Source organism: Apis mellifera, linkage group LG7, assembly GCF_003254395.2.
Source record: "Apis mellifera strain DH4 linkage group LG7, Amel_HAv3.1, whole genome shotgun sequence".
Classification (NCBI taxonomy): Eukaryota; Metazoa; Arthropoda; class Insecta; order Hymenoptera; family Apidae; genus Apis; species Apis mellifera.
In genome coordinates this window covers 12,363,930-12,379,730 of record NC_037644.1, presented here as the reverse complement: position 1 = coordinate 12,379,730, position 15,801 = coordinate 12,363,930, and the positions used below count along the sequence as shown (strand labels likewise).

The 15,801-nt window shown below is 22.5% G+C and overlaps 1 protein-coding gene across 4 annotated transcripts; it reads right to left on the bottom strand.

Annotated features, from left to right (window-relative positions):
- Positions 1-4,755: 4,755 nt before the first annotated feature.
- LOC727227 (epidermal growth factor receptor substrate 15-like 1) lies at positions 4,756-15,695 on the bottom strand. 4 transcript variants are annotated; one of them, XM_026441653.1, is made up of 15 exons: positions 15,433-15,695; positions 14,935-14,979; positions 14,593-14,826; positions 14,254-14,526; positions 13,944-14,156; positions 13,725-13,882; positions 13,475-13,634; positions 10,146-10,391; positions 9,497-9,559; positions 8,192-8,535; positions 7,895-8,063; positions 7,688-7,807; positions 7,315-7,620; positions 6,759-6,843; positions 5,939-6,131 (listed from the first exon to the last, which is right to left on the bottom strand). In XM_026441653.1, exons 1-15 carry the CDS (start codon positions 15,457-15,459, stop codon positions 6,118-6,120), a joined length of 2,457 nt encoding a protein of 818 aa, XP_026297438.1. In that variant the 5' UTR covers positions 15,460-15,695; the 3' UTR covers positions 5,939-6,117. The 4 variants fall into 4 exon arrangements, with proteins under 4 accessions (XP_026297436.1, XP_026297437.1, XP_026297438.1 ...); XM_026441651.1 differs by lacking the exon at positions 6,759-6,843 and having other exon boundaries at positions 4,756-6,094; XM_026441654.1 differs by lacking the exon at positions 6,759-6,843.
- Between the last annotated feature and the right edge of the window lie 106 nt (positions 15,696-15,801).

Genomic DNA, 15,801 nt, shown 5'->3' with positions numbered 1-15,801 from the left:
TTTATTATATCTCAAATTTTAGGAGACATTGGAATACACATGGATAATAATAAAGTATATGATAATAATACAGTCTCAATATCATCTACTTTCGCGGTTCATGAAAAATCGAAGATATTATCGGCGTGCGAATCAGCTATGTGTATACATCATGTGCAACAATATCTTTTTGTTTCAATATTAAATAAATAGTAAATAAATCTCGATAACTCTTAAGTCTATTCGGATCTCGTTATTGTAATGAATATTCCTGAAATTTGATCATATTTGTTTTTTAATTTTGCGAAAAAATATAAAATAAACAAATATTTTTTTGGAATGCTTTTTAATTATGTTTGTTATTAACAATGAAGATTTCTCCGATAAGCTTTAAAAAAAATGAAATGTCTTTGAATCAAAACTATTTTTAAAATTCAAGTTCATTTTACAAATTTTTTTTTCTTCGCTTTTTTTAATTATTCATAATCGAACATTTTCTCAAGCTTTTTTTTTACAGTAAGTGTCATTTCGTTATTTTACGATTTAAAATAAAAATATCGAGAAAATTAATTGCAATGTGGTGAAAATTATATCTAACAAGAGATAACAGATTCTCTAAATGAGAATCTCGTTCTCGATGTTACAAAAATCGCGTGAAGGAATCTCCTCTATTCGAAATTCCATTTTTTTGAATGATGATCTTCTACAATGTTCAGTCTCTCGGAGAAATTTTTTTTACCGAAAATACGTACATTTATATATATTTATATAATTAATATGATATATGTTGTTCAAAAGTGCTTTTTTATTAATTACACAAAAAACTAAGTTATATTATTACGCGACACTTTTTTTTTTTTTATTAATACTATCTATTGAAGAGTCGCGGACATAAAATTAACAAAGCATCACTACAATTCCATCTTCTTCTTTTGTCTTATGTTTCTCAAATCTCTAAATATATATATATACATACATACATACATATATATATATATATATATATATATATATATATATATATATATATATATATATATATAGAAACCAATATTCTTTCTTCTTTTTATACAGTATAATAAGATGATTTCTGATCTCGCGCACCATTTGGGGGATTAATAATTTGAATAATTAATTATATATAATTCAAATAGACATTTACATATATAGTTTATCACATATTATTTTTCTTGTGAATCTTAACAATTTCAGATATGGATTATATTAGTTTTATTTATTCAGGTATATCTATGTGACATCTTTAACGATGTATCTTCGTTCTCGACAATAATATTGAAAATCGATTTTTTTTTATTTTTATGAAGTATATTTTCGATAAAAATATAACAAACAAAATATTAAAAATCAAAATTCTTTATATAAAAAATATAGAAGTATTAAAAAAAGATAATATTCGAAATTGATAATAAGGAAAAATATCATAATATTAAAATATTATAATAATAAAAAATATTAAATAAATTATAATATATATTATATATATATATATATAATATATATAATAAATGTATTTAATAATACAGCGCAATAATTTATATTATTGATAATTTGCACTATATTATGTCTGAAATAAAATATTTTGTCGAGAACATTGAAACAACGTAAAAGAGTGTAATGATATTGATTATTAATAAATAAATTCATATTGGACATTATATTTTTATAATTTCTCATAATGTCCTATTATTTCAAACGAATCAATAAATTTAATATTGATAAATTACCAAAAAGAAGTTTGACATATTTTGCATATCTATTCATTTTACACACCTGTACATTGGTAACAACAGTTTTATTAACGTTCTTATTAATAACAATATTAATAATTTCTTCGTACTTGCATTATTCTAATGCAATATTATTGTTAGAACTTAATGGACGAGTATATTTTTTTAAATTTTGTTATCAATTTTAATAATTCAAATATTTTATTTCCTTATTCTAAATATTATTCGAACAAGGATATCAAAATAAAGATGAAAAATAAAAGAATTTTTTTATACTTTTTTTTTTAAATTTTTACAAATATTCTATTGAAATATTCATAATAAATAATTATAATTTATGTATGTTCATCGTCCTTTAAGAATTAACAAAAACAGAAAAAAGGGAAGCCTTTTCTATTTATACATGGTCTAAACATGTCGTAGTCACATTTCCTAATGCATTCCAAACACTCTATCCAATAGTGCTTGCGTAGATACTTGGATCTCATGTATTTGCATGCTTTTACTAAAGTATTAATTTTTATTTTAATACATTCACGTTGTAATATATGTAACAGAATGTGTCAAACACATCTAAAAAAAAATTATAAAATTTATCGAATTTTATTTCCTCCATTGTTCCAACTTTCTTTCATTATAACTAAAACTAACTCAAATAAATATTTTTTTAAAAGTTTAAAGAATACAATTTATAAACAAGATTTATAGAAGAAATATATAAGAAATATTTTTTATAATTTTTAGTGTGATATACATTTAAAGTATATTAAGACACATGTATATTGATAGTACTACTATTTTAATAAAAATTACAAGTTAATAATATACGATATAATAAATTATTATAATTATTCAATTGGTAGCAAAAAAGATTAATATTTATTTGTGAATTAATTAGATCTGTTTCAAATAAAAATATTAAAATGAAAATATTTAAATATAATTGCAATGAAACGAAATTATTTAAGAAATTTTAATAATGAGAAAAGAACACGATGAAAAGGATATGTCGTTGGAAATATAGTTGGGACAACCGAAGATTAATTCGACTCTTTGGTCGAGGCCTTCTAAATTATTCGAATTAAGCGTGACAATAGGTCATTTGGTTCACTCCAATGAAAGTTTGTCTGGCAAATCTTCAATTCTCGCAAATTGCTATTTATTTGCCATTGTGATGTATGTATGCATTTAAAATGCATATGATATATGTAACACATATAATATATATAAGCAACAATATTAATATACAATAATATCGTATTTATGAATAATGTATAACATAATACGATTTTACAATCATTTACTTTTTCTTTTTCTTCAAATGATATTGTCAGCGCCTTTGTTATTTTATGATATAGTTAATATATTGCCGATGATAATAATAATAATAATGATAGTAATGATGATGACGACGACAACGATGATGGTGATGAAAATGATGATTATAATAACAATAACAACAACAACAATAATAATAATAATAATAATAATAATAATAATAATAGTAGTAGTAGTAGTAGTAGTAGTAGTAGTAGTAGTAATAGTAGTAGTAGTAGTAGTAGTAGTAGTAGTAGTAGTAGTAGTAGTAGTAGTAGTAGTAGTAGTAGTAGTAGTAGTAGTAGTAGTAGTAGTAGTAGTAGTAGTAGTAGTAGTAGTAGTAGTAGTAGTAGTAGTAGTAGTAGTAGTAGTAGTAGTAGTAGTAGTAGTAGTAGTAGTAGTAGTAGTAGTAGTAGTAGTAGTAGTAGTAGTAGTAGTAGTGGTAGTAGTAATAGTAGTAGTAGTAGTAGTAGTAGTAGTCGTAGTCGTAGTAGTAGTAGTAGTAGTAGTAGTAGTAGTAGTAGTAGTAGTAGTAGTAGTAGTAGTAGTAGTAGTAGTAGTAGTAGTAGTAGTAGTAGTAGTCGTAGTAGTAGTAGTAGTAGTAGTAGTAGTCGTAGTAGTAGTAGTAGTAGTAGCAGTAGTAGTTGTACTAGTAATAGTAGCAGTAGTAGTAGTAGTTGTACTAGTAGCAGTAGTAGTAGTAGTAGTAGAAGTAGTAATAGTAATAATTATAAAAACACTATATCATAACATAATTATCATAATAATTATCATGAAATAATATAGACAATAATATTTACAGCCTATGTAATACGTTGTCGTTGTAAAGTTATATAACTATATTAATAAAAGTAAAGATAAACGTGGCCCTTTCTATTTGATTCGAATACCATGCTACGCAGGATTTTCGATGACAAACATGGAGCTACGCTCTTTCTGAACACCTTATTTCTTTAGGACGTACTAAGACCAAAGGCTGAATCAGACGGCATTCTCACAAACATTATAAAACGGTTCGCTTACATTACTCAACATAACAAATATCATTTTTTATTATTTGCACCTTTTATTCATCTGCTCAATAAATTCATATTCTATTAAACAAAACAAGAAATTTCATTTTGTTTTCATTACATTTTAATACTATTTAAAGAAACACAAAATTTGTATCTTAACTTGTAATTTCTTTTTATACATAATAATAATATATTGAAAAGCTTACTATAATAATAGTAATATTTTTTAATAATATATCATGTACATTTCTATCTATTAATATTTATATAGCCAGAATTTATGTTTTTATGTTACTTATTCAATTTTGATAAATATTAGCAAAGACAAATACCGAATTTGAATATCATGCATAGGATATCATTTATAATGTAGATCAAACAAATAAAAATGTTATATTACGCTGCTATTCGCAAATGTACAGATGTATATTATATATATATATATATATATATATATATATATATATATATATATATGCATTTTATATAATGATGTTCAGAATCATTCATTTGTTTCAAATGATAATCATTTATATTACTATTCCTCTTTTGAACTCACAGAATACAAGTACATAACATTTTTTATTGTCAATCCAATAATCTGCCATTATATTTTGTTTTTATATGCTAATTAAGTTAGCAATAGTGTACAATCAGCTACGAGTATATAAGTAAATGTCATTATCTTAGAATTAGATATTGCAAGGCAATGATTAATCTTTTCTTCTTCTCCCTTTTTTTTTTTTTTTACAAAATCGTCTCTGTGATAAACTAGAGTGTCGAAAAGAGCGCATGATTTAATGTAATTTTTTTTTAAATATTTGTATAACATTTAATGCATCAATGGTTTAATTGTAAGAATATAGTTCAATATTTGTCTCGTGTTGAATGAAAATCGAATAAATCAAAATTTAACCAATCTTATATGCGATGAAATGTATTTTGATTTTGCATAATTAAAATGTTTTTTATAGATTGTTGAAAACATGTATCTGATCAATTTTTATTTCTGTTTCTTTTTTTTAAATATTTTTTATTAATATGTCACAGCGATTGATATACTAAATAGTATTAAAAATAAGCATTACAGATTATCTTTCATAGCCTTCATTAGCACAGATCTTATAGTCATTAATAATAATAATAATAACTTAACATATCATATATGCTCAGTTCTAATTTTGTTATTAAGATCCGTAAAATCGTTGTGCCCGAAAAAATATATATGTATATATATATATATGTTTCAATATATATATGTTTTCAATCAAATAAATTGAAAAAAAAATATTTTACTGATAAAATTTATAATTTTCCAGATTTGTCTTGTTTACTTAGTTCAAGAGCTAAAGCTAATTCCGCTTCTTCTTGTTTTTTGCGTCTACGCCTTTCTTCTTCGGTCTTTAAACTTTGTTGGGATGCCCAAACAAATTGTTCTTCTTCGCTTAATGTTAAAGGTGTGTTATTGCCGTTCCAAATTTTACCAATTTCACTTTTAGATTTTTTATCATTAAAACTAAAACTTTTAGATTTATTGTGTGCTAAATCTTGTCCGTGTCTTCTAGTAGATTTTTCATTCTTAGTAGAAAATGCTTCATCTATATCGATCGTTTTTATCTTGATATTTGAAAATGCATCGGATTCAATGGTCTTTATATTTCGGTTGTCATCAGAAAATGCTTTCACGAAATCAGTATCGAATTTAGCATTATCTTTATCAATCTTGTTTTTAGTGAAAGATAAAGTATTTGAAAAATCAGTATCAAAGCTTTTTGTAAATGAATTTTTACGCGAAAGTGCTGAAATTGTTCCATAACTAAATGGATCTGCATTGCCTGCCGTTGTTTCATTTTTATTTGCATTGAAATCTTCTGTATCGTCGGCGAAAGGATCTGCTATATTAAAAAGGTCTTCATATCGATAGTCTCTGAAGGGATCTTCCGTGAAGTCAGGCAGCTTTGAAGTTACCGTTGATACTGTATGTGTTCTGCTGGTTGGTCTGGGTGGTGCCGTACGATTCAGTGTTGGTTCCGGCTGAAGCATGTTTTTTTCAGTGGTCAATTTTCGTTTACTGAAAAGGCAGAAAGAATATCGCAAAAACCGCTGATTATCATCAAACTGCTGGTCCATGGCTGCTGTTGAATATTAAAATAGATCGAATTGCAAATAAAATATTTAAAATATTCGAGTTGATTTAATTTTATTATAAAAATATGAAAAATTATATATATTCTACAATGTTTTATTAAATTAATCCGTTGCTATTATATATTATATATAATTATAATAAATGTATAATAAATTCAAAAAACAAAAAATAAAAAATAAAAAAATGAATAATTTTTACTAATAGAATATTTAATATAAATAATATTAAATAATAACATTAATAATTAAATAAATTAAATAATATTATGTAAAACATAATTAGTAAATAAACTCGAACATTTTATATAATTATTTAAATATATAGTGACTATAAAAAATATTTGTACATATATTTAATTTTCAATGAAAGATTTTCTTAATATATGTTTTTCATTCCTATAGCATTAAATTATTGTAATGATATAAAATTTTACTAATGATATGAAATTACTTGGATTTAATTAATTGTACAAATATTTTTTGTGAGTATTATAAATAATTAAATAATATAAAAATTGTCATGCAGTATCATAAAAAGAAAACATAATACTGAAATAATGAGAACAAATTAATTTGTAGACATCATGCTCCAGGAGCCAGGTCAATGAATAAACTGAAAATTGTGCAGCTTCTACCTAAATATAAAACAAAAAATATATATAATTAATCTTTTTCTGATATTAATATATTTTACAAAATAATATTGTAATATATTGAAATGATGCATTATTATATATTAAATATCTTTCCATAAATGTAAATAATTATTTATATTATTATTTAAACAAATATTTTATTTAAAATTATATTTTATTCATGTCAATATATTTTACTTTGCATTAAAAATAACTATATTTAAAATATACAGTGAATAATGTATAACATACTAGAGATTCACAAATCTGGGGAAGGAAAGGATATGGCCAGGAAGATATATGGGAACACTTAAACAAAACAAAAAAAAAAAAAAAAAAAAAAATAAAGAATTCATTATAATTAAGAATGTCAAAAAAAATAATTGTTCTACTATTATTATTATAATTATTAGAATTAGAATATAATTTTCAACAATATCATACCAAATCTGAAAATTTGAAAATACGTACCTTGGAATCAAAATTAGCAAAATCTGCAAATCCAGTAGATGTATTAAAATTATTGCTGTTATTATTATCCATAATTCCTTGCTGAGTAGAGAAAGCATTTGCAAAAGGATCAGGAGTAGGAGAAGGAGTAGGTGGTGCTGGTGCTGCTCGTAAAGGACCAGTAGGTCCTTGAGCTGGTCTTGGAGGTGCTGGTCGTGGTGGTGGTTGTTTTGCTTTTTTTGGAGGAAGAGCAGGACTAGGACTTTCTGGTCGAGGTGGAGCATGAAGATTTGCAAATGGATCATCTCCAAATGGATCTTTTGTTGTCTAAAACAAAAAAAGCTAATAAATGAATCAAATAAATATTTTATATAAAATTTCTTTAATAACTTACTGCCGTTGTAGAAGTAGTTTTAGTGTCAGTTCTTTTTCCATCTCCAAATGGATCAAATGGATCTTGCTTTGCGATATTGTTATCATCAAATACACTAAATGGATCAGCTGTGAATCCTCCCTATAATTATGAATATAAGAATATTATTAAATTATATTATTTATTATATAACTAATATAAATAATTATTTAAATTAAAAAATCTTACAGTGATACTTGGAGATGAAAATGCATTTCCAAATGGATCTGGTGTTGATACATTAAATGCTTCTGCAAAAGGATCTTGTTCAAATCCATCTAATGTTTTTTCATTTGTTTTAGAAAAGGAAACGTTTTTCTTATTTTGAATTTTGTCTTCCTCATTCGTCTTTTCATATCTATAGATTTTTACATAAAAGTAATGAAATATCATTATAACAATTATATATATATATATATATATATATATATATATATATATATATACAGTTAAAAATAGTATTTATATATATACATATACACATACTCTAAATTTTCAATTTCAGGATTAAATTGCAGACTAGTATCAGGTACAAGAGTGGCATCTCCTGCTGCGAGTGCAGAGTCATAAAGTGCAATTGCATCACTCATTTGGCGTTGTTGTTCTTGTAAATGAGTAATTTTTGCTTTTGCTTGACAAATTTGCAGCTGAGTATCCTGTAAATTTTTAGTAAGTTCGTTTAATTGGTCCCTGCTTTTATTTTGCTGCTGTTCTAATTGCTGCTCTTCTTGTCTCAAGCCTTCTAATTCTTGTCGTTTAAAATTTAGTTCTTCTTCTTGAGTACGCAATACTGATTCTTGCTCTTCTGCTTGTTGACGTAATTTATCAACCTATTATTAATAATAAAATATATAAAAATTAATTCTTTATATTAAAAGAAGAATTATATATAAAAATTTTCATTTTTTATAATTTATATTTAAAAATATGTTTGTATAATGTATTATTTATATACATGTATGTATGCATTTAATATATATACAATTTATGGATTAAGTATTCTTATATATATAATTAAATGAAATTTATTTTCATTTATATATAAATAGATTTATACATTAAACATATTATATATTGTTAATAATGTATAACATACTATATAATGTTACTATTATTAACACAAGATGTATTATTGACAAAATTATTTATTATAAAATATTAATAATATAAAATAATATAGAAAATATTTTATTAAATTATATTAAATATAAATATAAATATAAATATTATATTATATTTAAGACTCAAATCTAGTACAAATCTAATACAATTTTGATTAAATATAACAGATAAATTTACTTTAATAAGATAAATTTACTTAATACTTTAAAAAATCTTTTCTAGATTGGAGTCTTAAATAAAGAATTGCAAACAAATATAATTTTTTTATGACAATTTATGCTATAACTAATTTACCATGCAATACAGCAAAGCACTAGCATTAATTATACAATATAAATAACAAAATAAAGCATTTTTAAACTGAGATATAATATACAATAAATCATTTTTTTTATTATATTTTATACATGCTTACATAGATATAACTAAAATTCCATATAATTTGTACATGTTTTTCTATATATGATTAAAATACAAAACATGACTTGATTTTATTTTAAATATTTTTAATTTTATTGTTATTATTATAAGAAAAAATGTTATGTTAACTTTATCATATTATTTATTAATATTACTAATACTAAAGAATTTTTACTTCATAAAAGTAAGAAATAAAATCTGCATATTACAACCATACCTCTTTTATTAAAAATAACAATTTTTATGTACCTTTTTTTGTTCCTCATGTATCTTCTGCTCGATCTCACTCAAATCTTTATCTACTTCTGCCTTCTACAAGTCAAACATAATAAAACTAAATCATAATGAAAAATCTATATATATATTACAAAATAAAATAAGAAATAAATTGATAAATATTTATCTATTATAAAATATAAATTATATTTATATAAGAAAAAATCATATATATAAAAAATATTTAAAAAAATTATTAATTATAAATTAACAGAAATAATTTAAAAAATTATAATTATGTAAAATATAATAATTATAATTAATTATATTATAAAATATAAAAAAAATTATAGAATACTAAATTAATAAAGAATTCTCATATTTCTTTATATTTCTTTTTAATTGTTAACTATTTTGTTTTTTATTAACTATTTTTAAACTATTTTTAATATTTATTAAAAAATATAATGTCATAAAATAATATGCAATATTATATTCTTAAACCTTAATTTATATCAAGTAATAATTTCTAAGTTATAAAAATTGTAATACAATTATTTACATATTTTAACAAAAGCATTATATACAAATCACAAATATACATTTCTAATGTCATGTGAAAGCAAAGCTATACATTCAACAAGCAAATAATCTAAATATATCATATTACAATTTTATTTACCTGAGCCTTCAAATCATTCAATCGTTTTTGTGCTTCACCTTTCTGGTTTTCCAATTGTTTCAACGTAGCAGCCAATGTATCCAATTCGCTTTGTAAACTTTTAATTTCACCATTCTTTATTTTTATATCAGCTTCTTTTTGTGCTATGTCTTGTTCCATACTTTGTCTCTCTTTTACAAGTTCTGCTATATCTTTACTTATCATGTCCAATTCTGGATTTGAATAACCAGATATATTATTGTTTTCCTAAAAATTAAAGTGCATTTTATTTAAAAAAAAAAAAAAAAAAAAAAAAAAAAGAAAAAAAATAAAATATATTTAAAAAATATAAGATATATTTATAAAATTATGACTTATATGCATAAATGAATAAATATTTTATAAATACGTTTTGCATCTTTAAGAAACAAAAATAAGTAAACCAAAATTTAAATATAATCTATATTTTAAAAATGTTGTATTATTATGTTTGTATTATTTATATAATCATATTATATAAAATAATTAAGACACTGTCATATTTATGTTATAACTAAATATTTTTTTATTAATATATTTTTTTACAATAAATGAAATATTATATTAATTATAAGAAATGACTAAATAATTTAAATTCTTTTTATATGTTTAACATATTTTTTTTATTAATTAATGGTAAAAAAAAATTAAACTTCTTTCTCATTAGAATTTATTAACGAAAATATATAATTTTCCGATCTATTATATATCTAATGTTAGATCAATTTATAGAAATAAAGGTACTATCATTCAATGTATTCATTATGAATTCTTCTATATATTCGCGACGAGTTTTAAATTTGATTTTTCGAGGATCATCTGTACCATACAAAGATTTTAATTTTGCTTTTCTTGCTTCTGTTTGTAACTGTTTTGCAAATATAATATTTTTTGTTTTTTCTTTTTTTAAAATAGCTGTAGGTGATTTATAATTTATTGAAAGAGATACAATTTTTATACAATCTCTCATATCCAAATCTTTTTCTTTCTTATGCAATAAGGACATGCCCAATGTTGGATTTAAATTATGTTTATAATCTTTTGACATATTTCTTAATTTCAATATAAAAAATTAAATAAATATATAAAAAATTGAAAATCGAATATCAAGCTTCATTTGAAATATTATAAAACAAACTGCTATGCATTTAAAATTGCTGTTATATTTATTGTATATAGTTTTTAATTTTACGATAGGAATAAATTTATGGAAAAAATATAATCAAATTCGTAAAAAAATAAGTCAAGTATTGAACAAACAACAAGGTAATAATTTTTTTTAATAATTTCTTCTCAAAAATATAATAAATTTTTATTTACATAAAGGGAGTGATTTACTTCTTGATATTAATGAATATGAATATCCAAAAGCAAATGAAACACTTAGAAAAATACACAAAGAGTTATGGCAAGAATATTATAAATGTTTAAAAGAAACATATAATGAAATTGGACCAGAAAGAATTATGTATCCAATAACTTATGAAGTTTTAATAGGAACATTAATCACGTATGTATGATGAAAAATTTTTTATATTACTAATTTTTAATAATAAAATGATTAAATATAAATATAATAATTAAATAATAAATAATAAAATATAAATTTCAGATTAAAATGTCAAATATGTATATCTCCAATTGAAATATATATTAGCAATAATATAGAATGGTATTTCAATAATACTGCTAATAATGAAACAAATAGACTTATAGATGAAACAGACAATATATTTATTTCAGAAGATAGAGCATTAATGATACGTAACATTAAGGTACAAATTATTAGAAATATTTTTATTACATTAACATGAAAATTTTTTTAGTCTGATCAAGCTGGTCAATACTGGTGCAAATTTAAAGATACAATATCAATATATTATTATATATCTATTGATACTGATCTTGAAGGAATAAGAACTGTATATCCTACAACAGCACCTAACATGCTTCATGCAATGCCGCAAGAGGTTATCCCAGAATATAATTTAAATATTTATACAATGTGGACTAAATGGTCTTTGTGTTCTAAATGTAATGCAATTGGTAAAAAAATACGATATGGATACTGCACTCTTTCTTCACATGAGCAAATTATTAAGAAAAATGTAATAGAAGAAAAACAGTTGGAAAATCATAAAAGACAAAGTATATTTTTTTTATTACTACATAATAAATATTTATAATAAAAAATCTAATATAACATTAATTTATAATATAATAATATTTAGCTATAGATAAAAAAAATGAAACAATAGAAACAGTTCAAAATCAAATTATAAATGAAAGTGTGAATAATAAAATCAAAATAGTTTTACGTTTATTTAGGAACAGAATACCATGTAAAAGTAAATATTTACCAAAAGCTTTGAATATTTCAAAAATTAATGATAGAAAAACAGAAATTATGGTGCATTATTGCAAAGTATTATTAAATATTAAAAAAAATTTTATGTAATATTTATATATTATATATATAAATCAAATATAGATAATTTGTTAACAGGTAAAATGTTTAGAGAATAAAATATTTGAAATAAGAGATAAGAAAGGAAATGTGCTTGAAAGTGCAAATAACAGTGCTGGTATATATTCTATGATTCAAGGGATGCCTGCTCCATTATTACCAGTCATACGTACAACAATTTATAAAAAATATGATAAAAAAGCAACTCTTATATGTCTAGGGTAAAATGACATTAAAAATTAAAAAAATATATTCAAATTTTATCAAATTTTTCAGAAACTTAAATGCAGATATACCAATTATTTGGAAAATAGATGACAATGTTTTAAATCCATCTATTATTAGAGATCAATCTCAAGGAAGAATTTATATTAATTCACAAATGCATATAATTTTCAAATCTTTGAAATTTGAAGATACAAATATCTATAGGTAAATAATTATTTAACTTTATCAAATTAAACAATAAATTTTTAAAATAATTCATGATCATATTTCATAAAAATTTTGTTTACAGTTGTTGGCAAAGAAATAAAATTGTTAGTGTAATAAAATTAAATGTAACAGGAGAAATAGAACTTCAAACAAATTATAGCATAATTATAGTTGGTGGAATTCTAATAATTATTGTATTCATGATTCTATTTTGGAGAGTATTTCAAGCTCGTAAACGTATTACAATACATTAACTGTATTAACTGTATATTTTATATTTAAAATAATAATTTAAAAATATTAAATTAATATACAAATATATATTTGTATATATCATATTATATTAAATTATAAAAATTATTCAATAAAATTATATTCAATAAAAATTTTCATATAAAAAGATATTTACCACAATAGATTCAGATGGTTTCCGCATAGAAGGTGGTACCATATCAGGGCTTAAAGTTGCAGGTGGCTCAATACCTCTAAGCTTTTGTTTAATAAGCCACATGGCTAAAGCAAATTGTTCTTTATTTAACTTTCCACTTTGACATGTATCACAAAGACTCCTAAAAAGTAAATAAAATAAATAATTAAAAAATTTTATTTCTTACTTATCAGTAAATAATTAAAATATATATATATATATATATATATACCATATATGAGCTAATACAGTTTGTGGAAGTCCACTTTGAAGGAAGACATCTTTGATTTCAATACCTGAGACATATCCATCCATATCTAAATCAGCTTGCAAAAAAAGTTTATCTGCTGCTATTTGATCCTCAGATGAAATTACCCATTGCATATTTATCTAAATTATATATATTGAAATTTAAAATTTTTAATTTTTTACTTTATTATAATTAAAATACCTTTGTTATATCCAAACCAGTCATATTCTTCATTGAAGATACATTGGGTAAAGGTGGAATTGGTGGTGGAACTGTTGTTATTACACTCATTGGTGCAGGAGATTTTGATATTGGTGCAGTAGAATCTTTTCTTTTCCCTGGTGGCATTAATTCTGGTGGAAGTACACTTGGTATAGCATATTTCTCTAAAGCTTTATATACTAAATGAACAGCCTGCATTAAATAAATAACATCAAACTATATTAAAAGATTTAAGGAATTTATTTATTATGATTTTTAAATCTTATATGTTGTATAAGTAATTACTTACAACAACAAATTCATGTCTATCCAGCATACCATCTTTATCCATATCTGCAAGATCCCAAATCTTTCCAAGTGTATCTAAAGGAAGTTTACTATCCATAAGAACATCTTTTACTTTATTACCAGGTATATATCCATTTGAAGGTTGCAAACTATCAAAAAGTTGATCATATTTGGCTCTTTCTGAAGGTTTAATGGACCAATCTCCATTATTGACAGATGTTATTACTGGTAAAGTGTTTATAACATTTTTTTGGGATATTATAGGAATATCACCCTAAAAATAAATAACAATAATAAATATGATATCTTATTTCATATATTAAATAATATAACAATTTACCATTTTTGGAGGTGGTAATTCTATATTTAAATTTGACATATTAAGATCTCTTCCTGCTTGAGCCAATGCACAAAGTTTAAGAGCAACAAAAAGACCAGACTTGTCTAATGAACCACGTGACTGTGGATCTGCCATATCCCATATTTTACTTAATATAACATCACTTAGCTGAGATTTCTTAAGAAATCTTGCAGCTTCCATTGCCCCAATACGTCCATATCCATTTGGATCCACCTTTAAATAGAATTATATTTAACATATTTTTTTGTAAGAAATTATTCAAATATTTAACTTTAAATTATTTAAATTTAAAAATAATATAAGAAAATCATCAAAATATACCTGGTTATAATAAGCCTCATATATAGCAGTATGGCTTCCAGCCACCTGCAAAACAAAAATTTATTATACTTATTATATTAAAAATTATATTATATTATAAAATATTATATAATAATTTTGAGTTTAAATAATTCATAAATTTTATCTAAATTTTATGTATATAAAATTATTACCGAAAATATATGCTATATTAACATTAACAAATACGTAAATAAAATTAATATTTCATATTAATTGCAACAGTTTTATTAAAAAATTTTATTAAGAAATATTCAAAGAAAATAAAATAATTTAGTCAATTTATTAAAAAATTATTTGTATTGTCAAAGAAGTTTAAGTAATCGACAATACAAATAGATCATATTCAAAAATGCATGGTAAAATTGATATTATTTTTGCATGAAAGAAAAATAAATTTAAAAAAGAAATCAATTGATAATAATAAATTTAACATATCGAATATTATAGTCTGATAAAATTATAAAAATTAAAATATACCTGCGTGGGTGATGGCAGGGCGGCCATACTTGCATTGAACACTGGCTTAACCAATCAGACTATGAATCGATATGATGTTAACTATTTTACTTAACATTTTGTAGATGAATTTTATTTTTGTTAGATATACTAATAGAACACGAAATAATGGTTATATCTTCTCTTTCAAATTATTTAAATTAACAAATAAAATAGATGAAATTTATTAACAATATGAATCACTTATAATGTTTGATTGCTGTCTTACATTTCATCTTCTTTCCAATAACCGATAATCATGCAAACTAGACTTCATATAAAGATATTAACATAATTTTAAATTAAAAATCTGTTATGTTTTTTAATTCTTAAATAGAGTTATTTATAAAA